Source organism: Chiroxiphia lanceolata, chromosome Z (assembly GCF_009829145.1).
Source record: "Chiroxiphia lanceolata isolate bChiLan1 chromosome Z, bChiLan1.pri, whole genome shotgun sequence".
In the NCBI taxonomy this organism is placed as follows: Eukaryota; Metazoa; Chordata; class Aves; order Passeriformes; family Pipridae; genus Chiroxiphia; species Chiroxiphia lanceolata.
This window is the reverse complement of record NC_045671.1, coordinates 51,053,238-51,078,444: the sequence shown is the minus strand read 5'-3', so window position 1 is coordinate 51,078,444 and position 25,207 is coordinate 51,053,238. Positions and strand designations below refer to the sequence as shown.

General features: G+C 36.3%; 1 protein-coding gene across 1 annotated transcript in view; it reads right to left on the bottom strand.

The window, feature by feature from the left end:
• The window catches only part of ADGRV1 (adhesion G protein-coupled receptor V1), a 266,178-nt gene that overhangs the window by 157,774 nt on the left and 83,197 nt on the right, over positions 1–25,207 (bottom strand). Inside the window, exons 46-73 of the mRNA XM_032674825.1 lie at positions 24,700–24,778; positions 23,930–24,068; positions 23,276–23,417; positions 22,598–22,860; positions 21,341–21,516; positions 19,025–19,149; positions 18,163–18,329; positions 17,937–18,080; positions 16,986–17,093; positions 16,221–16,473; positions 15,430–15,552; positions 15,030–15,252; positions 14,012–14,216; positions 12,942–13,088; positions 10,599–10,854; positions 9,226–9,434; positions 8,338–8,511; positions 7,769–7,951; positions 6,873–7,052; positions 6,077–6,241; positions 4,778–4,895; positions 4,368–4,491; positions 3,060–3,198; positions 2,736–2,921; positions 2,212–2,444; positions 1,577–1,725; positions 1,282–1,483; positions 559–778 (exon numbers count right to left, since the gene is read on the bottom strand). Of these exons, the coding sequence (XP_032530716.1) occupies positions 559–778; positions 1,282–1,483; positions 1,577–1,725; positions 2,212–2,444; positions 2,736–2,921; positions 3,060–3,198; positions 4,368–4,491; positions 4,778–4,895; positions 6,077–6,241; positions 6,873–7,052; positions 7,769–7,951; positions 8,338–8,511; positions 9,226–9,434; positions 10,599–10,854; positions 12,942–13,088; positions 14,012–14,216; positions 15,030–15,252; positions 15,430–15,552; positions 16,221–16,473; positions 16,986–17,093; positions 17,937–18,080; positions 18,163–18,329; positions 19,025–19,149; positions 21,341–21,516; positions 22,598–22,860; positions 23,276–23,417; positions 23,930–24,068; positions 24,700–24,778 (4,832 nt within the window). The remainder of the gene's footprint in view (positions 1–558; positions 779–1,281; positions 1,484–1,576; positions 1,726–2,211; positions 2,445–2,735; positions 2,922–3,059; positions 3,199–4,367; positions 4,492–4,777; positions 4,896–6,076; positions 6,242–6,872; positions 7,053–7,768; positions 7,952–8,337; positions 8,512–9,225; positions 9,435–10,598; positions 10,855–12,941; positions 13,089–14,011; positions 14,217–15,029; positions 15,253–15,429; positions 15,553–16,220; positions 16,474–16,985; positions 17,094–17,936; positions 18,081–18,162; positions 18,330–19,024; positions 19,150–21,340; positions 21,517–22,597; positions 22,861–23,275; positions 23,418–23,929; positions 24,069–24,699; positions 24,779–25,207) is intronic.

Here is a 25,207-nt window from a genome sequence, read left to right as displayed (position 1 = left end):
TAGACTGCTTTTGAGGAGGTCATATTCAGCCCTTTGCAATTATTATTTTGATAATTTAATTGTTTTACACTTTTCTCCAATGACTTCTAGAAAAAGTCAGAGAAGACCAATGCAATTTTTTTATGAGAAGAGGAGGAGCTCATGGCTTTTAATGCATATTTTCCAGTCATTTGCCCAGAATGTGAAAGGCCTGCCTTGTCTCAAACTTTCACTTCGTCAGTGGCCTGTATAAAATAAAAAAATAATCTAGAAAATTTATAGTTAGCAATTTCCTGAATTAAATTAAATTAGTGGTAGTGCATGCGGTTAACCATATTTTTGATGGGATTGAGAGCTAGTTCAAAACAATGTAAACAAGACCATAATAAAGGAAAGCAGGAGACAAAAGAAGAGTTTAGAAGGGTAACAACATTTTGTTATGCTACAATGATATTCAATTGATGTTTAATAAAAAGCTGTAATTATCCTATTAGAAATCAATCACCAAGGAAGTTCTTGAAGGAAAATGCAAGAGCTTTTTGACCAGAAAACGTTCAGTCTTTGACAGTCAGGGCCCACCTGAGTCTCCCCCAGCAACCTTCCAGTCCTTTCCAGCACCAGGGACACTGTTGTGGGTGCATCAGGGTTGGGAAGATTAATTCGGCTTTGGTTGAGAAATCGGACAATGCCCTGGGGGGAGTCACTTTTTGCAATGGTGACCTGGGTTACCAGGTGAAGCCCCAGGACTGCCCCACCAGTGGCTCCCGTCAGCTGGATTTCAAATTGCTCTGCAAATTCACTACAAGGAAAAAGAAAAAGAGATTCTGAGACATCCGAGTGAAAAAAAAATAAAATTAAAACTGTACTTAGTAATACAATCATGCACCCAATTGCATCTGTTTAAAGGAATACAGAAATCATCTCTGTAGACATAATGTAGAAGGTTTCTCCCATTTGTATAGAATGGTGATATTAAAAAACCCCCCAATGTTCTAATTTCTATTAGTGTTAAGTTAAACAACAATATAGAAAAATATTTTATTCTTCACAGCAGTACTGTTGACACCCAAAATTTCTAATAATCTAATTAAAAACTGTATTTGATTGCATAATATTTGACAGAAACTATGACACTATAACAGCTTCTTTTTTTCCCCTTTGAACTTAGGTGATTTTTTATCTTTGAAAAAATTTGTTTTTCAATTCAGTTCGCACACAGCTCCACACATAGACATATTGCATACGCTAAAAAGGGATTTATCAGAAGTAAACTGTTGAATAAATGTATGAAAATTTCATTACCTTTCTTCATCATTTATAATAGAGATATAAATAAAAGACTGGTTCTGTCCATGATAAAAAATTACAGAATTATTATGGATGATATAGTCAACACCATCAGGAAGTGCAGAAATACTTCGAGAAAGAAAATCAGCTGTGACATTGCCGTAAGTTCCATGCTTTCTCACCACAGGAATCATGATTAATCCAGCATCCTCTTCCACTGCAAAAATAATTGAGAAAAAGTTACTTAATTTCAAAATTTATGTCATAGCCTTATCTTCAAAACCACAGTGAAAACCTGAGGCAAACTTACCTTCTAGAAGGATATACTGTGGATCAAATTCTATGATGCCTTCAGCATTATCGCTTTTTGCAATAGTGATCCGTACTGTGGAGATATTTCCTATTATTGGAGGCTGATCCACCTGTAGACCATTTTCTTTTACAGTAAAATCAAATCCACTAGCAAGGACATAAAAAAGAAAATTATATAAAAATACACTTAAAAATTCTTGTGAAAGTATTAAGGTGTGTACATGACAATTTGTCAACTACCGCAAATACTTTCATTGTCTGACAGTTATTGCTGAACACATTTTGTCACGTTTTTTCATATTATTATGTATGCAAAAATAGTAGTTTATACACAGAAATGCATAACTTCTATTTGTTCTTTCTCGTTTTATTCTAATTTCTTGCAACTTGAGAACTTGTTTGTAATGTATGGACTTCAAACTTTAATAAATCTTAACAAGCAATATCTTTATACTAATGTTAAAATAATTGGGTTAACCATATATCCAATTTCTATTATGATTACAACAATAGCATTCTTACAGAATTTTACGGTAAAACAGAAGAAATACAGTAATGACTTTATGTAGGCAGATCAGAATCCAAAGATAGTTCTTCTGCTTGTAACCAATCAACTGAGAATTTTATCTTTACCTTCCTTGGAGTTCCACTTCTGTAATCATAACTGAAAAATCTTCAGGACCTTCGGGAAAATCATCATCATGAATTTCAATCAAAATCATTTTACTCTCCTCCTGTGGTTCAAACACCAATTCCCTAACTGCAGGAGTGAAATCCATTCCCTCCTCTGCAGTTCCATTTATTATCTGAAACCAAAGACGTACTTTGCCATAGGATCCCCTGGAACGCACAACAGTGATGTTAACCTGAGGGAAAGAGGACATTTTCTTTAAAAAATGGCTTTGTATTCTGTTACAGTTGCCTTTAGCAGGCTGTTCTAAAGGGACCTTTTCAATGGTAACACGTAACAACAATTTGATTTATTAAGTACACGGTACATGAACCTTAGCAGAAAGTCTTCTTTCTCAGAGTATTCCAAAAGCTGCAGACAATAATTCTGGAGACAATTTATTTTTTTTCTAAAGTTGAGCATAATTCTAGCAACAATACTGATATCTATCAGTGATTTTACATAAGAAAGAATTTTAATCTAATACCCATTTTTCTTCTTCCATTGTTAGCAACAGTTCCCGGGAAAATGCAAACTCTCCATATGGATAATCACTGGCAGCCATGGTAATATTTGCTGTGCTGCTAGATTCATTTATGAGTCCTCCACCACTGATTCTGGTTAGTTGAAGCTGGTAGTAATGCTTCTCCTCAGGACGGTTGTCATCTACAGCCTGGAGAGAAGCACCAACAAAAGCTAAAAGGCTTCAAACCATTTCCAGAGAAAAAGATATAACTAATTGCTAACTAAGATTCTAAGGAAACAAAAGTAAGTACTTGAAATAGCTACTGGTGTAACATCTCTCGTATACCTGTATTAGAACAACTGCTGCAGACTGCCTATCTCGCATGGTCAAGGTCCCCGATATCTCAGTAAATTCTGTGTGATGAGGAGGTGTTATATTCCAGTATATTACAATCTCCCCAAAAATCCCTGGGCCACGTATGAGGCTGCAGGTAAGAACATAAACACAGATTTTATTTTTACCTTTAGTATTTAATATCCAATCTAGAGAGAGTAAATCATAATGTTGTGCATGAAAGTAATGCTATTAGCACTGTGAAGTTTGAGTTTTAACATACTTGATCACTCTTAAGATCATTAGAATTCCCTCTTTAGGCAGTAACATTTCTGAAGTTTGGGCAACATCTCGAGCTGTATTTTTACCAAGAGATCCTTCTAGTTTCTTTGCATATACAGCCAAAGATGGAGTCTCAAAATTGATTACTCTTGGTTCTATTCTGCTTTTCCAGAGAAAAGATATGCAAAGCAGAAGAGAAATTGGGCTTTAGGGTAATGCCCAGCGGTAATTTGGTTTATAAGGCAGAAGGACACTAGAATACCGCTGTGAGATCTTCTGAGAAATGTTTTGTCTGCTACTTGTCTAAACCCCTACACATAACATCTGACTTGATGAACTAAGTCATGGTAAAGATTTGTCTGCACATAACATGATCTCCCACATGATCTACAACCACCTGCAGCACAAGGCCTCATTTTGTCTTTTGGGCTTCTTGTAGCAGCACAAGAAGCTGTTCCGTTGTGTATATTTGCTGTTTCACCAATGGAAAGTGTCATAATCCTTTTTTCTAATGGTCTTAGAAGGCATGGGAACATCTTAATTTCTTCCCCTTGTTTTCAGTTGACTGAATGAAACAATCGCTTCTTGTTTCCACCAAAACCCAAGTTCCCATATTGTTTATTCTAGACAACCCAGCAATGTACTGAAATTCTGTTCAAGCACAAATCCCAAATTGAATTCTGGAAAGCACAAAACACAAAACACCTTGAAATGTCACTGATTCCCTTGCCACTTTGCTTTCATTACGATCCTCTTTCCTTTAACGCATCAATGTTAAAGATGTAAATTCTGCTAGAAGAAAACTATGTTATAAATAATTTGAGAGGAATATTTGGACCTTCCTAGTAATACTGAAAAGACACATACATAGTATATTCTGCCCTTCTTTAAAACCAACCATCTAATTTTAAAAATAGTTCTGATTATAGAAGTGATGGTGAAATGCAGCACTTGATAAATTCTTGCCAAATATGGAGTCTCATAGCTTTTGAATTTGAGTTGGTGTCCTTCCTTTGGAAAAATGAGAGATGTACCCACCTAATAAGAGCAGTTCCATTATAATTTCCTGAAGGTTCTCCAATCAGAACATCCTTGGATGAATAGGCTATCCCGACCACTCCAGAAGCTCCTTCATCTCCCAAAATAATGATAGTTGCAACACCTATGAAAAGAAAAAAGTTTCTCATGGTAAATGAAAACTATCCAATGAGCTAACTTTTGTAAATTTTCTGACATGAGTGGTTAAGACTCAGCTTCACAGAGGGCCCATGGAATTCTCTTTGCTTCTTCAGACAAGGAAACAACTTACGGAAAAAGACTTTCAAAATTGCTACCAAATAGCTGTACACAAAACACTTAAGTACTGCAGAATAAAATAATATGAACAGACTTAGAAGAGTTCTCATATGGAATATCTCCAAATAGAAGATACTGAATTAATTCTTTACCATTTACAGGAGATATCTCTGCATCACCAGTAGAGACAAGCTGAATGGTAAATGTTTCATTCCCCTCCAGGAGACCATCTTGTATTGCATGCAAAACAACCAGCTTCTGGGATTCAGTCTGCATCATGTAAAGACCAGAAGATATGTGTATACATTAAATGAAACTAAACAAAGTATAGCATTATATATATATATATATGTTATATATATATATATATATATGTTAACATATCAAGTGTTAAGGATGCTTGACATATTCTCTAAAATTTTGTAAATACTAAATTTTTGATCAGGCTGAAATGTTTTCTCATAGGTTAATAAGTAGTAAAAATTGTCTCTCAAACATTATGTGCCACCCTAGAAATACCCTGGCTATTTTCAACTCAATAAAGAATGAAATTACTTTGAAATTGTATTCGTATTGACCTTCAACCGAGAGGAAACTTTATAAACAAAATCTTTTCCATCAGAAAGTGCATATTCAATAGCACATGCACATTCTAAGGATTAATACATTATTGGGATTAATTAGGTAGCAGCAAATTTCTATCTGTTCCCATGCTATGAATGATAGCAAAACTTAACCAAATACTGGTGGTCTTAAAAAAAAAAAATCTATTTTCCAGCTGATTAAAAGTAAAACAACCAGAATGTCTATTTATTTAATGTAGAACAGCTTTGTTCAGAGTGAACAGACTATGCTTTGTTAAAACACTTCTCTTCCTTAAATATCTTGAGTAGACAATAAAAGATAAATAATAAGATAGTATCAGTATCCAATATTTGATTCCTACCTCAGAGTTTTAACATACTATGAAATATAAATCAAATAACAGTTTGAAAGTTACTGAAGTGTTATTTTTTTTTTATTTTGGTTTGGTTTTTTTTTTAGTCTGCAGATTTTGAGCATTCATTTATCCTTCTCACCCTTTCAACATAAATTTTCTTTTTCAATTGCCTGACACTGTAATCTAATAAATGTTTCTGTAATCATTATTCACATTCAGTACGCTTTGATTCCTCTTTCTTCTTTGTAAAAAAAATTGAGATTTGAAGAGCCGACCTTCCTGATGATTACATTGTGGTGCCTTAAAAAGAGTATGTCAGCTTTCCTTTACTGCTTGAGAAAACACTGAATACTGCTAACTCCACCACTTCAAACTGACCTCTTGCTAGAGTATAATACTTAGTAACCCCCTACTTCTATAAACATCTAACAACAACCATGCAAACACACACAAGTAGAACAAAGTATTTATAAATCTAATACTAAATAGTTTATAGCAATATCAGAAATACCTCACTGAAATGCAGGGTACCATTTAAAGGAGTCAGATCATATCTGGCTGCTTCCTCAAGAATCCATAATACTTTAACTGCTCCTTGTCCTCCTTGACTCCGACTTACAGTGACCAAAGCAACTCCAGCAGAGTCATCAGGTGTCTGAGGTTCCTTCACTGTTACCTGATGGAGAAAGAGAAGGAGAGTGTGGGAAAGGCTGCATCAAAAGGCATTGATACCAAATTTAGACAAACAACAAAAAGCTTTATCACACAATCCAAAACAATGAGAAAAGTGAAAATGAACAGGAAGATAACAGACGTAAGGAATGTGTTGAATTCTGCTAGCGAAGATTAGTCACTCAAGTTATTTCTGTATGCCTTATGATTCAAAACAATTACAGACAATGAGTCACCAGCAAGCACAGCACCAGCAAAATGAAGAGCAGAAGCACTGCAAGAACTAAGATGAAATACGTTTTGTGATTTCTTTCCAAACTTTAACTAATGCAGATTATTTTAAAACCATTTTAATATTCAACAGACCACCAAAAATCATAGCTGGGATGTGCTGAATTGTTAGTATACTGAATTAAATTGATTCAGTCATGCAGAAATCTGTATTTATGCAGCAGCACTTTCACTGTTATTAGCATATTATTACCAGACAGCCAGATGAAGACAAGCACAAGTATCCTTTCAATGAAGTCATGTCTTCAACTGCAATGAAGGCTTACAAAAATCAGCTATGTATTAGTGACACAAACCCACTACTCAGCTTTAGCAGAAAGGACTGCAATCCAAATCAAACTCACATTCTTTTCTTCAAACCCAAATACTCCAAGAGGGGAATCATTTGGTGGAATAGCAACAGTTACCAGGGTGTCATTCCCAAGTCTTGCACCACCTGTTGCCCTCACCAGGGCAATCCTGAAAATCTCAAGGAATTCAACTTCACTGTCATCTATTATTGTGATTTCTATTTCTCCTGTAGCCTGCAGAAAAGTTAGAAAAAAGCAACAAAGTTTCATTTATAATATTCTGTGAATTGTTTGAAAAAAAATGAAATTTAAAATAGGTAAATTGTATCGAGTAATAGATAAACAGACATTTTTCAGTTGTTCATTTTTCTTCTTGTACTCTTATGTTCATAATAAGAAGATATAATTTCAAGGGTAGTTTTTAAGTCCATCATTGTAAATCTTGTATGTTAAAACCAGTTGACTGCTCTGCTTTGGTACTTAGTAGAAAGTGCAGGTTGAACATATTATACTTCAGTCAAAATTCTGCTCACTAAGTATATCTTCCTATTTGTCAAAGATCAGTTATATTCACTCGAAATCAAAATCTCTCATTTACATTAAATATTCTCAGGTGCATCATGAAATTTAAAACTATATGTAGAACACAGCTAAGAAAACATATAGGCTTATTCTGAGAATTTACAGAGAAAATGGATTATGCTACAAATTCCAGTGTAACAGGGTTGTCCTTATTTCTGGAAGTACCAAAGGCATACAAGCCTACTTGGTCAATGCTTATGAATATTGTGTTTTCCATGTTAAAGAACTGAAGTGGGCAGCACCATTCATACACACAAGGCCATAAATAAAATGTTTTCAATTAAAAGATGCAAACTCTGCTAGAAGAAAACAGCTGAAATTCTTAAGCTGGTAACCCAGAGACAGCTAAACTCTCAGCAAGTGCATACCTGCCCCTCTGCAAATGTAAGGTTTCCAAATGATGGTGTGAAGTCTTCAAAGCTGGCAGTTGAATGAATGGCTTCCCAGTACAGAGTTACTGACCCAAACCTCCCAGCCTGTCGAACAACTGGAAGTTTCAGTACATTCTGTGGTGGTGGTACCTCATAACCAGCAACAGCTCCAGTGATATCCTGTAAATTCAAAAATAAACTGCTGTCTCAGGAAACTTTTTTTTTTACATTGACTTGCAGTTAAAAACAATAAAAAAAAAAGAAATACATAATTACTTGTAAAAGGTCTAGATTTAGCATTGACCTTGCTTTGACCAAAAGTCTGGATTAGATGACCTCTGGAGGTCTCTTTCTATGACACTAGTTTTAACACTGCCAGCTCCCTAATAAATTTTGTATATCACATGTGATTCCTTAAGAAGGAATCGTTTGTCCGGTATCTGGCCGTTTTATCCAGAACAATTTAGTGTCACAAAGCCTATCAGAACACTCTCAGAACTGGACTGAAAAAACAGACTCTCTTACTGGAATGCTACTTTAAATATTTTTTATTCAGACTTACTTACCTTTGTAACATTAAAATTAAATACTCCTCTGGCATCATCATTTTCCTCAATTGTTATTTCAGCTATTTCTAACCCAAGCCTCTTCACACTTGGTTGACCTCCAGATGAAGAAGTGACCAGTTGCACATCAGTAATATTGATTATAAATGCTTCCTGTAATTCTGGAATATTGTCCTGAAAAAATATTTTTAAATGTCACTTTTTTAGTAAAACACTCTAAGTTATAATACATGCAAGAAGGTGACTCTTGTAGGTTGCTTACTGTTCAAAAATTTTCAGCATTTGGGAGCATATAATCAACTCCTTGCTTCATACTACATGAAAGATGAAGAAGACTACTTTTGCTGAGTTTTAGAAACTGAAGCTCACAGTCAGACTGCAGATCTGCAAGAACAGTGGAAAGCAGTGCTGGCTGTCACTTGTTTCTGCCAACTAGAAGAAAGTTGCCTAGATCTCAGAAACTAAGTTGGAAATGGAAAAGCAACACCTCCATTTTAGATATATTTAAAGAATATACCTACTTTTCGTGAAAAAAATAACATTTTCTGAACTACAGAACAAATCTGTTAAGAAGTATATAAAGTAAAATAAATCCCCTGTAAAAACCTGCAACAAGTTGGCAAACTAAAAAGCACCTAAGACATTTATAAACTTTTCCTCTGTCATTTTTATAAGTTCATTTTGGGACTATAACAAAACAAAGAATTTGATTCATTCATTCATTCATACTCAGTGATGAATACTCAAGTTGTTTTGAAAGAGGTGGCTGCAAGAATATACTTCTAGTATAAAATGAGTTCCTTTTCCCTTTCCTTAAAGGACATTAATAGCTAAGGCTATTAATAGCTAAGGCTATTAATAGCTAAGGCTATTAATGAGGTTACTTACAGGCAAAATAGTGACTGTGACAGAAGTTGTTGTAGCATTCTCAGCCATAATGACTGTTTTCTTTTCCAATATATAATCCTCATTCTCTGTTGCTTGGTTGGAGAGGGGGAATTCGAGGTTTGGTGCTGTCCTCAAATGAACTGCAAGCTCTCCAATAAATCCTTGTTCTCGAACAATTTGTAGAGTAAGAGTAGTTGAATTCACTTGCCCTGTAACAAGGAGGAGAAAAAAATCAAGACATGATTGTTTTAGCAGAAATTCCAATAAATGATGAAACAGATCGTCTGGTTAAAAGTGCTGGATTTGTGACTGGAGAAATAGAAAGATAAAAAGTACTCATATACTTTGTACTTTAAACCAATTTTTGTTACTTGTATTATCCAGATGTTATTTCCCAGTTATCATCTGTATACCATTCATTAGAAAATATAACATTTAAAGATTGGAAAAAAACCTGTGCAACCAATGAAAGTTAAGAACATTCCTTGAGTCCTAACTTCAAAGTGTTAATGTTTATAATGTCTCTGCATGTAAGAAACCAACATACTTTCAGCTTCACAATACTTTCAGCTGCTAAAAAAGGGGCAACACTTGAAATAGAACCGGTAAGGAGGTTTTACCTGCAACAATATGCTCTGACAGAAATTGTATTTCTCATATATGTAATTTGTTAATATGGACAGAATAATGAAGTGTCAGGAAAGTTCAGCTGGGCTGTTGAAGCACAAATAGCCCACCAGGCAGCTGCAGAGGGGCTGCAGACAATGCCAGAGCATCAGCTGCTTCGCTCCCTGAGCCCGGAGAGAGGGCAGGAGCCTGAGCATCGTGGCAGTTCTCCTCTGGCCAACTGCCAAAGGAAAACTAACACAACCCAACCAAATGTGCATCTGCTGAGTAGAAAACACCACTTCACTTTTTCATTTCAATCAAATTCGCTCCTGATCTGCTTCCTTCCTTCTCTTATCCCACAGAGCAAAAAGCTTTCCCTTTTGAGCCACTTCAAGAGGAAAGTCTTTCTATGTAAATTATTTTAAATAATATATTAATCCATTAAATGGGCAAGTTCAGTTTTTTATGAAAACAGAAGTATTTTATGTATCAGTGATTTGCAACACAAGATGCCAAGATAATAACAACTTACCTCCTAAACAATGGCTGGATAATGTCGATATGTGAAATGTGAAATACAGTATAAATTGTATGTAATGTAACATCACAGTGACATATTTTAAGGGATATTAGTATAAAAATTTTGAGAAAGACATACATAATGTAAGTATTGTATATATATATATAACCACTATTAAAGCTTCAACAATGGTTACTTTGAAAAAAACATACATACTTTCCTAAGAATCAAGAAACAGACCTACCTTCTGGCTCTGTGGTTTTAACAAAGAGAGACTCCATATGCCACTCAATCACACCGTGTGGAGAGTCACTGGGTAAAATGGTAAGTACAGCTCTTGCCCTCTTGGGATCAATAACAGCTCCTTTTGTGATATCTTCCACACCCACAGTGGTAACACGGGTGAGTGTGATTTCCACAGTCTCTGAAAGTTCTGCAACACTGTCCGCAAGAATTGTCATCGTGATTGTGGACAGGGCCTGACCTTCTGAAAATGTAACCTAAAATTTTAGAGAGAGGGGGGAAAAAAAGTCAAATTTCTTCTCAATGTTGTTATACCAACTGTTTTATTCTGTAAAACTCTATCAGTTATAAAACATAAATACACCCACACATATAGAAACATCTTATAGAAACGTAGAATACAAGTTTGGAAGGGACCTCAAGGATCATCTAGTCCAACCTTTCTCAGCAGCAGCACAGCCTAGACAAGATGGCCTAGCACCCTGTCCAGTTCAATCTTGAAAGTGTCAATGTTGGCGAATCCACAACTTCCCTGGAGGTATTCGTCCAATGGATGATTGTTCTCATGGTGAAAAGTTTTCCCCAGTCAGAATGTCCCCAGTCGTAACTTGTATCCCTTGTCTTTTCCATGTGACACCTTGTAAAAAGGAAGTCACCTTTGTAGCCACACTTTAAATACTGGAACATGATGATAAAGTCTCTCCTCAGCCTTTTTTTCTCAAGGCTGAACAGTTCTCTCAGCCTTTCCTCATATGACAGGCTTCCCAGTCCTTTGACCATATTTGTGGTCAACTCTGGACCCTTTCCAGCCCGTCCATATCTATTTTCCACAGCGGGTACCAAAACTGAACACAGTATTCCAGGTGTAGCCAGACAAGTGTAGAATGGGATAATGACTTCTTTATCTCTGCTGGGGATAGCCTTGTTGATGCAACCCAGAAACAATCTTGTGGATTGCCACAGTGTTCACCCATATTGAGTTTATTAATGACCAACAGGACCTCCAGGTCCCTTTTCTCACAGCTGCTCCCCAGTCAGGTAGATCCCAGTGGGTGCTGCACTCCTGGATTATGTTTTCCAGAGTGACCTTACACTCATTTCTGGTGAATCTTCCAGCCTACTCAGGTCTTCCTGCAGGGTGGCTCTCCCTTCCAAAGTGCCCACTTTCTTACTCAGTTTGGTATCATTAGCAAACTTCATCAGAGAACACTTGATCCCATCACCCAGATCACTTATGAAGATACTAAATATGGCTGGGCTCAATATTCATCTCTGAGGGTCCACACTTGTGAGAGTTGTCAATCTAAAAGCTGTCAGTCTGAAAAGGAGCTATTTACCACCACCTCCCGGGTACAGAATAATACATCAGTTTCTTTAGGAGGAAGCTGTGGGAAACTGTACTGAAAACCTTGGAGAAGTCCAGGTAGACAATGGCTTTTGTTTTTCTTACTAAACTGCCTTTATCTCAAGGTTTTCCACCTTATTTTTCTCCCCATCCTGCTCAGATGGGGAAGTAAGAGAGAAATAGGTAGGCGTCAACCCACCACATATATACGTCAAATGAAGGGTGAACATATAACACCTATCAAAATTACTGCTAATTGGAGAAGTGTCTATTTTACTTTGGTTTTTTTTCTTCAGACAAAATGATTGATACATGCTTTATGTATCTAAACTATATCTATATTCCAGTTTTGGCATCACTCATTTCCCTTCTGCTGATTTTTCTCTACATTTTTTTAGGGCTTTGTGTCTGCTACAGACAGCCACCAGGTGGTGGGCTTTGCCTTACAGAACCTGGCTCCTCCTGGTCCCAAGGCATACCAAGAGCTTTGGCTGGTAGCAAACGCTGGGGTTTAATGGTTAGAAATCTAAAAAGTCCTAGAAACAGTGAAAATTGGAACTTGTCACATTCTCATCGGCCACTTAAGGTCTCCGTTGTATTGAGAAGGTCAGAAAAAAGGGCAAACACTCCCAGATTCCCATCTATGCAAGTGATTTGACATAGTAGCTGGATCTCACTGCAGGAAGAAAGGAAGATGGGAACAGGATACTACAGGTAAGTATTTCAAGTGCCTGGACAGCACTGCAATATCAGTTTCTAGAAGTACAGGAGTGATGCTGAGGTATTATGTGCCAGTCAGAAGTGCAAATTGCCAGAACCAGAGGAAAGGACCTAAAAGAAGGAATTAACAGAGAAGTGGGGCAACCTAACATTGTATTATCCTTCTCTCTCAGTACATCTGTACCTATTGTCTGAAACACCATAGACAATGTCTGAGACAACATAGACAACAAGCACTTCTTGTTGCGCTTCCCCACTGACAGCGATATTATTACATACCATTCCCGAAGTTGGAAATACATCACTTGTGCTCCCATTAGCAATCCACTCTACTGTAACTCGTCCATACGTTCCTATTAAACGTTCAATATTCAATGTGATTAAACTGTCCTGTTCCATTTCTTCAACTTGCTTAAATAACGAACTCTGCAAAACATACAGTAGCAGAACCAAAACATTATTTTCTTACAAAAAAAGTTTCTTTAGGCAACTGGGTATTCAAAGGGAGCCAGAGACACTGAGCATCAATAAGTTAATCTACTCTTAAACAGCCAAATACAAGTCCATTGATTTGTATGTCTTAATTTAGAAGTACTCAGCAGTTTTAAGCTTCATAGACATTAAAAATCTAAAATGTCAGACCTCCTTATCCTAAGGCAAAAACCCCAACGTTTTTTGCTATTTTTTTAGTACAGTATTTTATGTCCAAATCATTTTAAGCAGATAACAAACATGTAGACCTTCAAAATAGACATATTTTTACTGTTACTGCTTACACAAGTCCAGATGCAATATTTCATTTCAGTAACAATTCCTCTGTGTTTCATATCTTCATATATTTAACACATATATCTGTTTAGATAACTTCTACAATATTGGATGATATAAGAATTAACCACTCTAACTAATACCTTTAGTCTGACACTTTTTCCAAGTTATTCTGTTCAGACAGATAGGTTCATCTTGTGGTACAAATCAGGAGAAGGATTTTTAATTTTAATTCCCTTGATTAACCAATCAGTAGCAACTCTATGATGACATCATATAAACCATCTAAAACCTGAATTTTTAGGTAGTTGAAAAACTGTTAAAGTAATATGTTATTCTAAATGTAAGGAGATTCTAAAAATTCCACAATAGGGATAGACTGGAACTGAGTTTCTATCACCTTGCATCTATAATCAAATAGCAATGCTAAATGGATGTCAATAACCATCTAACTTAGGCTGCTACAAGCCTTTAGAAAAAAAATCCCTTCACATGTTTTAATTTACAGGTTTTGCATGTTTATTTTCCCTTATTCAGAAATTATATATACATATTTTAATGATTTACCTTATAGGTTTTACCTGAGCAAATGCAATGACTCCATAGGCATTGTCATTGGAAGGAATAATTATGTTAACAAAACTGTGAACACCAATCTCTGCACCTCCCTTAGGGTTTTTCAGCCACACTTTAAAGCATTCTTCCTCCTCTGGGATGATGTCATCCAGGATATTTATTGCTATCACAGCTTCCAAGTCCCCAGGCTCAAATATCAATTCACCTGAACTAGCATAAAAACAAACACATAAACTGTAAACTGAGGATAGCTGATTAATGAGCTTTGAAAGCAGTACTGTAAGTTTAATGAGCATTTTTGAAGCTGAAATTATTGCTTGTATTCCTAAGTAACTGATGTTTTAAGGTTGTAGGTTAAATGTCCTTTTTTTTTTAAATTACAATAGAGCACAGAGTAACTGAAATTACTTATTAAAGTAATTTAATTTATCCTAAATAAAAGTTTTAATAATACCAAGTTGAAGGGGTTAATAGAGGGTCTATTAGCTCCCAGGATGGAGATATCGACTGGGAAAACTTTCGGGTGTATCCTTGATGATAAGGAAGTCAGTACGCAGCCCTAATGGAGAAAACAAAGGCAGGCTGTAAAGTTGGTAGGCCTAGGATGTGGGAACTGCAATAAGGCCTTGAGCTTTGCCAAATGTATCACCCTAGTCAATGAAAATGCTGTTGCTTGCTTACCAAAAATAAGGATAGTGCTTGCTGCTAGCAAAGCAGTATAAAAAAGCAGATGAGGAAAGAAGAGGAAGACATCTTTTCTGCACATTACTGACTCCTTGTGTCTTTATCGGCCATCACGATTCTACACTGACACCAAGTCATAACTGGAAGTTCCTTCTTTCTGTGTTTTAAAGCCAGTTGTGAGGACTTTGACTTCAGGGATCCTAAAGCTACCTGTGAAACATTCTCTTTAGTGTTAATAAGCACAGCACCCACAGAAGTCTATAACGCTCTCCATTGTATCAAAAACATTAAAAGGAATGCAAGACCTGGGAGAAAGTTATATAAAACAAAAAAACCTACCTAGGTATAAAATCTGACTGGTTGGAGATAGTGGTGAGCTCATAAATCTGGGAACTGGACTCTCTGGAAAGAGCAATCAAGCTCTTGTTGGAGTTCAGAGACTTTGCAGTGGCTGAAGAGATATGATCTGCATATGGGGCTTCCAGCATCATGGAAAACTGGTTCCCTTCTGAGTTCCAGGAATACAGTGCTGTTGTGTCCTTATCAGAGAGTAGGATGTGAACTACATTGAGCAAGGAGGAGAAAAAAAGAAATATTCAGTGACATAAGTTCTTCTTGTAAGGCCAGAAATGCCCTTGGCAGCACGACTGTTAAAGTACCTCTTAAAATCTGAAAAAAAAAAAAAAAAACAAACAAAAAATGAGGATATTCAATTCCAGTACTATACATGAGGTCTTACCTAAACCTGAAGGAGGCCTGAAAACATGGATATTTCTTACAGCACAGACTGGAAGAGACTGAAAGTGTCTGAAGGTAGACTGCCCTGTCTCCCAGATGAATATTTCAGAAGAATTTCCAGATTCTACAAAGGAGAAAAATCACAAAACTTACATTATATTGCTGCCTATTAGTAAAATCACACACTAGTGGCCATTCAAAGGTAGAGATTAGCAGCTTTAATTAAAAAGCGAGACCAATGATTGTATCTTCCTTTTTACGTCGTGTATAACTCCACAGCACAACTTATCTCCATCAGACGATTCATCTAATTACACCATTTAAGGGCTTTTCTGCACACATTCACATATAAGAACACTAAAAATGCCAACAGAAAACAGTCAATTGTAAAGAAACCTATGGACTGCAATATAGACTTTTAAATGGGCACAGGGATGCAGACATAAAAGAATGCCTAAAAAGTCATACTTGTAATAAAAAAACTCATGTCCTTTGCTCAACAATGATCTTTGCATATCACAAAGCTCAGAAAAGCTGAGAAAGGTGTAATTAGCAGGTAGGTGAATGGAATTATTATTTACTATTGTTCTTGGGAAAATATTTAATTGGTTTCATAAATATTTGAGAACAAACACAATACTTTTATTTTCTGAAGAACAAAACACAGATTACTTTGATAAGATACTTATCATCAAATTGTCACCCCTCAGTAATATTTTCATGCTTATCTAAACTCCTTTATCCCAAATGCCTTTGCTACTAAACAAGTAGTGTTTGTTTTCTGTTAAATACCTTCTGCAATAATTAAGTAGATATCAGATCCAGAAGTCCAGGTCTCCATATGTTTGATTTCTTTTGCTGGTAACTGATGAAGATCCCTAAACTCATTATTCAACCACTGGTACAAGAGCACATTCTGGGTGTTATTTGTAAAAGAAACTACTAGGTACATAATCCCTCCTCGAGGAAACAAGGCAATGTTCAGAGCTCTGTAAACTGGAAGTTGATAATGCAGCACAAATAGATCTCTATTCCACTGGAAAACCTGTGGAAATATGAAATATTTTTTATTATATATTCATAACTAGCACCAAGAGAAAAGAAATTGTCATGATAAATTAGGATGACTTGTAATGAATTGAATTCTTCATTTCTAAGGTGAATCCTACATTAAGGTAGAAGCACACTGGTAAGTAACGACATTACTGCAAGCATCTGTGCATGTTCTTCAGATGACCAGGTTTATGGTCAGAAGCTCTCTCTGTTCTTACAGGTGTTTAACGTGATAGATTTTAAAACCAAAATAACACTAGGAATAAAATCAAACTAAGTATAAACTACAATAAAATCAAACTAAGTATAAACTACATGTTAATGTAGGAGTGTTGTTACATTTAAACAAGTCTAGAAGTTTAAGTCCTGTAAATCTGTAATAGAAACGTAAGGCAGTTTTCAGAAATACATATTTAGGTTTTTTTTAATTATCCCTTCAGAGTTCAAACTCAAAACTAACCAAATTACCCAAATCAAAGGCATAGAAGACAAGTGTATTCTAACCTGGATGGAACTGAAATTGGTGGTGTGACTCACAAAAACCAAGTAGTCTTCTTCATCCACAGCAAAATGTTTGACATGTCTGGTATCCAAAATAGAAAGAGTCTGTATCTACAAGGGATATATGGCAAAATGGTATTTGGAAGTCACTTCAAGTAACAAGTTTATACATATACACACACATTTTTAAGAAATTGCAAAATTACATACAAACTATATATAAAAAAAAGTACAAAAAAATTCATAGATGTAATTCTAAATTTACAACGCTAATATGACTTATCATATGTTTTTCAGAAAATGCTCTATGATTTCTCTGCTCCACAATAAAATGACCTTTCCTGGTCATTTTATACCACCCCCAAGATATAACAACACAGTAGACAACCAGTTGTAATAACTGTGGTTATTACATTTAGGAATAGTATTGCCCAATTTAGTGCTCCCACTGAAACACTCCAAACCACACTGTCATTCACTTAATCCTCTTCCCAGTGTGGTGGGATGCAGAGGAAAATTGGAGGCACAAAAGGTAAAGACCATGGGTTGAGATAAGAATAATTTACTGAAAACAACAATGAGAGAAGAAAATGAAGAATAACAGCAACAGTATTAAAAACTGAGGGTTTTTAAGAGAGTTGAATGATTCACACGCAAAAGCGCTCACCACATAGAAAAAACACCAGTGCACTACCCTGACCCGCAGAAGGACCCCGTTCCCCTCTGACGTGGTATAGAATAACCTGTGGGTCCCAGCCATGACCCCTCCTGGCTACTGCAAAAATTGACCCTGTCCTGGTCAGAACCAGGACAGTAAGTTGTATCACTGAAGTCACGCATACTGTTCAGGTCCCAGACCAGCTGAGTACAGAGTGCCTTTTCCTAAAACGTGGCTGGAGTGGAGGGCCTTCTTAACCCCATTATTTAATGATTTTGTAAATAAAACAGATTCACCTTCAATAGTTTGCGTCCAGGCATGAATGCATATACACTGCTGTTGGAAGCTCCCTGTCTGGCTCCTCCATGAGTAATCACAAGGTAGGGAGAGGTACGTATTTGGAAAGACATACAGCTCTTAGGATTCCACATACTGAAATCCTGAGAGAGGAATAAAAAAGTAGAATTCAGATTAAAATTTTTTATTAGGTAGCACACTTGGTGTTTGTAAGCAAGCATTTACCTCAACAGCAACAAAAACTCCTTTCCACTGGTAGAGAGTAGAAAACACAGCTGGAGGCGTACGCAAAAGCACACCATACAGGACTTCTCGGAATGGAAAAAAACACCAGCTAGCTGCTGACTGCTCCACAAAGCTTTGCAAGACAGACAGGACATTGATACTACCCCCTGCAATACAGTAAAATAAAAAACTACTTATCCTTGAGGTCCTTTACAATGCCATTTTCATTATTTACTTGCCTAAAGTACACCTAGTATCAGAAATATTGAAGTTGTCTTTAGATAGCTGGTATGAGTGCGTGCAAATGCATGGAAATGGTATAGCACTGAGGTTGTAACAAGAGTTAAGCAATAAATGCATTCCTCATATATTACAATTACAGGTGGAAGATATACAGGCAATTTGAGCGTGATTCAGTGACTCAGTTTGGAATTGGGGTAGTGAGAAAATTAGCTATTTAGAAAAAAATAAAAGTGACACAAAAACTACAAAATGTGTTCATCCTCAATAAGCAGTCAAGGCACTAAGATTCTTAAACTGACTAAGTCAGCTGATGCTTACAGAAAATAATGTCTTTTATACTGTGTTAAAAAATCCAAAGTTACAAAGTACAGATTTTATAAATCAAAGGTCTAGTGACAATATAAGAACAACAAGAAAAGCAATACAGATTATTGAAACTCTGGTAGCAGTGGCTGATGACAAGGTGACTCTTAAGTAGCTAAGCTCTTTTATCTATTAATTTGTGTGATCAAGTCTGAATAGGTGAGTTATATTCCAAAGTTACATCTCCTATATTTTTGGCTAGTCTCTGGCTATTTCCACCCAACAGCAATGGACGCTCTCAATAAAGTGAACGTACTGATGCCAAATGCAGTATCCGACAATGTCTCCCACTCAACACTCACAGACACGTTGAGCCCATTACTCCGTGAAACTTTCAAATAAACTGTAGTGTTGGCTTCTTCAACTGTGAAGATATTTGTCCTAAATGTGAGAATTGTGAAAATAAATTTTTAAAAGCATTATATTTATAGTATACAAACAAGATTCTTACAGTACAATTCCAGCGCAGAATACGCAATAAAAGGAAAATACTGATTTTGCTATCTGATGTACTGACATTGATTAAGGTTATCCAGTGTTTCCTAACACAAGACCTTGGCAAAATTATAGGGAATTCAACAAAATCTTAAACCACCCTGAAATTCAAGACATCAACCATACACTTAAAGCTGAATGATTTCTCAAAACATCATTCCATATGACAGAAACACAGAATCATAGAATGGTTTGGGTTGGAAGGGACCTAAAAGGCCATTTAGTTCCAACCCCTGTCCTGCACCACGGGTGGGCAAGGACACCTTTCACTTGACCAGTGCTTCACTTGCTCAGAGCCCCATCCAGCCTGGCCTTGAACATTTCCAGGGATGGGTCAACTCTAGCTTCTCCAAGCAACCTGTTCCAGTGCCTCACCATCCTCACAGTAAAGAATTTTTCCCTAATATCTAAACTAAACCTACTCTGTTTCAATTTGAACCCATTTCCCCTTGTCCTGTCACTACGTGCTCTTGTAAATAGTCTTGCCCCATCTTTCCTGTAAGTTTCCTTCAGGTACTGGAAGGCCATAGTAAGGTCACCCTGAAGTTTTCTCTTTTCCAGGATGAACAAACCCAATTCTCTCAGTCTTTCCTCACAGGAGAACTGCTCCATCCCTCTGATCAACTTGCTGGCCTCCTCAGGACTTGTTCCAACGGGTCCATATCCTTCCTGTGCTGGGACCCCAGACCTGGATGCAGACTTGAGGTGGAGTCTCACCAGAGCAGAGCAGAAGGACAAAATCACCTCCCTCGACCTGCTGCCCACACTGCTTTGGATGCAGCCCAGGACACACTTGGCTTTCTGGGCTGTGAGTGCACATTGATGGCTCATCTCCAGCCTCTCACCCACCAGTACACACAAGTTGTTCTCAGCAGGGCTGTGCTTGATTTGCTGATGCCCAGCCTCAATTGATACTGGGGGTTGCTGTAGGAGCTGGGTTTTAGGAAGGATGCTGGATGAAACATCCTGGGAAATGAATTCCCAAAGCACTCCCACACATGTAATAAACTAAAAGAATGATTTGAGCTTATTAAAAGAAAACAGTGTAAGGTCAGTATAACCTAGAGAAAGAACAGAAAACAAATCGTAAAACTTAACTGGGCCCCTATAAAGACATCAAACAAATTACCTCCCTTTTACCTTGTGCAAAATTTATAGCGAAGATACTCTGTTTAGTTAACTAGATGATAACACCTTTCTTGAGAATTTATAACTGAGTTTAAGAAAAACATTTGTTGAATGTCTGAATTAACAATGTATATTATTTATGCCTGTGACTAGATAACACCCTTGTGTAAGAAAAATATCTGTTAAATGTCTGAATTAACAATGTATAATGTTTATGCCTATGTATAATGAATATTAATGAAGTAGCTGGGAATAAAAGTAGGATACTATGTCTGCTTTGGTGTGTGACAAGCCTCCCGAGTCATTGGGACTCGGCTGCTTGGACACCACAGCGCTGTTTTTGCTCTCACCATATAATAAATTCTAACTGGAAGTTACTTGAATCGGAGATTTTATTTCTCACACGTGGGTAGTGAGAAACCCATGATAATGGGTCAAGGGACTCATGTATTACTTTGAACCCACGTATATAAGGTGTTGTCTCATTTGAATAAAGAGGATTTGGTGCTGAACCCCCAGCCAGCTAGCCGGGTCTGTACAATTTATTTACTTATTGTATTAATAAGCCACAGGTTGCTCTAACCCACATGTAGCATCTTGCACGTTTTCTGTTAAACCTCATGAGATTCCCATGGGCCCACTCCTCAAGCTTGTCCAGGTAATATGGCCCACTTGGTTCTGAAAAACAGCCCTGAGTCAGAGTGTATCTCATAGAAGCTTAAAAAACTTAAATTGTAAAATGTGTGATTTCCTGGGCACTGATCTAAGGTTTGGTACTCTTGATATGGATTATTATTATTAGTGGAATGTTAAGGGACTAATGAAGTACCATTTCATGAAAAAAATCCATAGAGAAATCAACATTTCTAATGATGAATAGTCCATTTTAAGTGGTTCTCTGTTTTTCTGTATAGCAATAATATTATTTGATAGAATAAAAATTAAGTACCTATTTGTAAGTGGGTAGATGCTGAAAAGCCCCAGTGGAGCCTGGTTCTGTAAAATCGTAATCATAGTTTGCACTTTTGTGCCTAGTCTGGCTCCTCCAGTTGGATTGAACAGGGTGACAATAAAGTACTCATCCATTTCTGGTTCTCCATCCAGGATTGCAGAAATATGCAGAGTCTGACAAGAAAACAAGCACAGAAAGTTGCTGAGACTTGACAGCTAATCATGACATACTATTCAGACCCTGCTGCTTTTTCTGTTCATTCTCTGCACAGCTCTGGACAGCACAACAGCAGGTCTTGAAACCGGAGTGAGGCAGGGACAGTTCAGGCTCAGGTTCTAAAGTCATCCCTCTGCTGACCTTGCAACACTGACACAAGCATAACCACCTTTTTTTTATTATTATTTTTCCATTCTCTTTATTCCTATCCTAAGAACCATATTTAGAGACTGTATTAAGAAATCTTTTACTTGCCACTTCGAACAGATCTGCTAAACTGGCCATCACTGAGGTTCCAAACGCACTTCAGGTCAAGAAATTGAAAACCATTTCCAGCAAGGTTTGTTTCAGACTCTACTCCACTAATCGTAATACACTAACCTGTTACTGACCCCAGTTTCACTGAAAAAATAAAATAAAATAAAATAAAATAAAATAAAATAAAATAAAATAAAATAAAATAAAATAAAATAAAATATAATAAAGCAATCATTAAACTTCAGAGCAGTCAGGATTTCACACACTTAAGCTAGCTCATTTTCTAGCTGACATTCTTGTGGGGACAGCAGAGAGGCAGTGAGCCTAATACTCCTGGAAAGATAAGTAGTTTTCAATTTCTATGACTCTGAGAGCTCTTCACCTTTCGCCATTGCTGCAGCATACTTTGTTCAGCTCAGGCCACATAACAGAACAGGAGCTTTACTCCCACTTTAACTATTTAGACTTGTAAATTATGACTTCATGTCAAAGTTTGTGTTTCAGCTACATACTAAATACATACAAATAAGTGGCCCTATGCATATATGAATATTATATACCCTTTATATTTTTTCATTTTACCTGAACTATTACAAAGAGTACAATATCTACAACAAAGCACCTTCAATTTTTATGCACTCCCATGACTCAGTTAGCTCCAGGAATGAAGGAAAACATCAGAAAAAATTTGTACATGAAAAAAACATGGACATTTCTGAAAGCCTTCCAAAAATTTTGAAAAAACTTTCTTCACTTCTTTGGTAATAACTATCATATTACCTTGAATCTGACTCCCTCTTCCAGCACAATGTATCCCTGAGAAGGGGTCAAATCCACTGATGGCTCTGAAGAATTAATTTCACTTACAAGATACTGAACAGTCACAGTTCCAAATATCCCCTGAGGAGGTTCTCTAACAATATTTAATACTGCAATGCTTTCCATCAGATGGAGAGCTGTTTGCTCTCTTAGGTAGAAGTGATCACTGTTATTGAACGACAAAACTCCATGTCCATCATCATTGGCAAATATAGTAACTGTGGCTTTTGAGAAATAAATGATGGAAATATTCTTTAATTAATATAGTAAAATATAATTGTACACATATACAAATAAATACATATATACATGAATCCACTCTTCCTTTAGTGTATAATGTTGATATTACTTGAAGAGAGCATGTAAGTATTTTGCTTTATCTAGAAAGATTTCTAGAAAGGAAGAATCCAGACTGCCTTATTAAAAAGTTCACTTCTGCACTTTTTGATTCCTTATTTTACATATTATTTTGTTAATTTTACACATTTCACAGGGATGTTTAAGAATTTTCCAAAAGAGACTAATAATCTACCACAGCAGGGCTATGGTGTTTTCTGAAATATTCAGAAGAACAAAATTAAAATCACTGTCACTAACATGACAATTCTGAAGAAGGAGAACATCAAAACTAAGTTTTACCTGTTGTGTTCTTCCCTAATTCCAGGCCCAGAGAGGGATTTGTTAGAATTAACTGGAACTTTTCAACACCTTCAGGAATATCATCATCAAAAATCGTAACAACAACAGACTTATTCCTTTCTCCATCAGCAAAAAAAAGAGTCTAGCATTGAAGCACAGAAAGCATTGAACACTCAACAGCTGTTAATATACAGAGAAATTTTAAACTAAGGCAAAGCAGAATTGTCTTAGCTAGGAAGGAAAGAGGAGGCAAGAAGAGCTGTACTTTCTATGTCCCTTAGAAATTGACTGAAATAGAAGCAAAATAGTTCAGCATACTGCAGAATGAGGACAAGCAAGAGCAATTCACTTTGAGAGTTCTGTTGTAAAAAGTATTAAAACTTACATGGAATCTTATATGCTCTTGTCTAAGGAAATTGTATTTGAAATAGATGTTTGAAAGTTTACAACGTGTCTTATATTTAAAAATGCTTCAATACTAAAAAAGAAAGTAAAATAAGATGACTAATTCTATCTCATTCTATTCAGATGATCAAAGCAACTGAAACATGCTGAAAAATCTAGCTGTACTAGCGATCATTCTGCAGAATAAACACGAGGACATTCTTTTGAGGAAGTTGAAGGAATGAAAATTACTAGATTCAGAATTCTTACCCTTGAGGTCACATTAAAATCCAAACCCAGCTGTGCCTCCAAATTTTGGGCATAAAAAAATACAGACACATTCCCATAAGATCCTTTGTTTCGGTATGCCATTATTGTCAGATCCCCGTGAGATTCATTAACTTCAAAACTAAAATGAAAACCAAGACAATGCTCACTGAGCACGTTGTTCTGAATAAAATGGTAGATAATTGTTATATTTTCACTTCAAATCATCCTCTCTGCTTTATAAGTAGAAGGCACCATTATAGTAGCAGCATCACCACCAACGCCGAATGCAACATTTTTGTCTTTGTTTCTCATGTAAATGGAATTATGCAAAAATCCTATAGGATGTTGTCCTTTTTTTCTTGCTTACTAGTGGCAGATTAAGCCTGTCTATGGTCACGGATGCCTTCCTAGCTCCTGGAAATCAGATAAAAAAGGTCTGGGAGATGCCAGTGTGTATGCCTACATGGATGCAGAGGCTGGAGCAAAGGATGGAGGCTGCAGGAGTGATGGAAATTCACAATACAAAAGGACAGCAGCGAAAATAACTACACGGTAGCATAAGATTTCTGAGTAAACATAATGTAAATGCTAGTTTCCAGCATGGGAATTATCTTATACTTTCCAGTTCTACTGAACTGAATGATGTGTTGCCATCTCAAATATGGGACCCTATTGTTAATAGAAGTTCTACTGTTAACTGAAAATTAAAATTACTGGGCAACTCCAATCATTAACTGACACAGAGAGTTCTTCAAAGAGACAAGACTTACTTGGTACTTTCCCATTCAACTACTCCGCTTACTCCATCATTAGCATCAATAATAATTTGTGAAGTTAAACCTTCCACATCTAAAATGGAAAACAGAAGGACAAATATGAAGAACAATGAAGTCCATTTTCATTATTTTCAAGCATAACAGAAGAATTTCTTTATTTCTCTACTATTTTTGCACAAGAAATACATAGTTTTCCGTTTCTAAAATATGGAGGAGAAAAAGGTCATGGGGAAGATAATTTGAAAAGCCTTAAAGAAAATCTATTTTTACTACCTTACTATTAGAACTGCAAGACAGTGCCTTGAATTACAACTGTTACATTTGATAATGCATAGAAAAAGAAGACTAAAGAAAATTTAGAAAAAAAACCCACAGCACAGAAAAATTAGAAAATGCCAAAAGCAAGATTTGTCAAGGAATCTCATTTCATCTTCATTATGTGTTTTTATTATGATGACATTTAACGTTCTGCAGATTGTGCCATTCTGAGTACAGAAGGGAA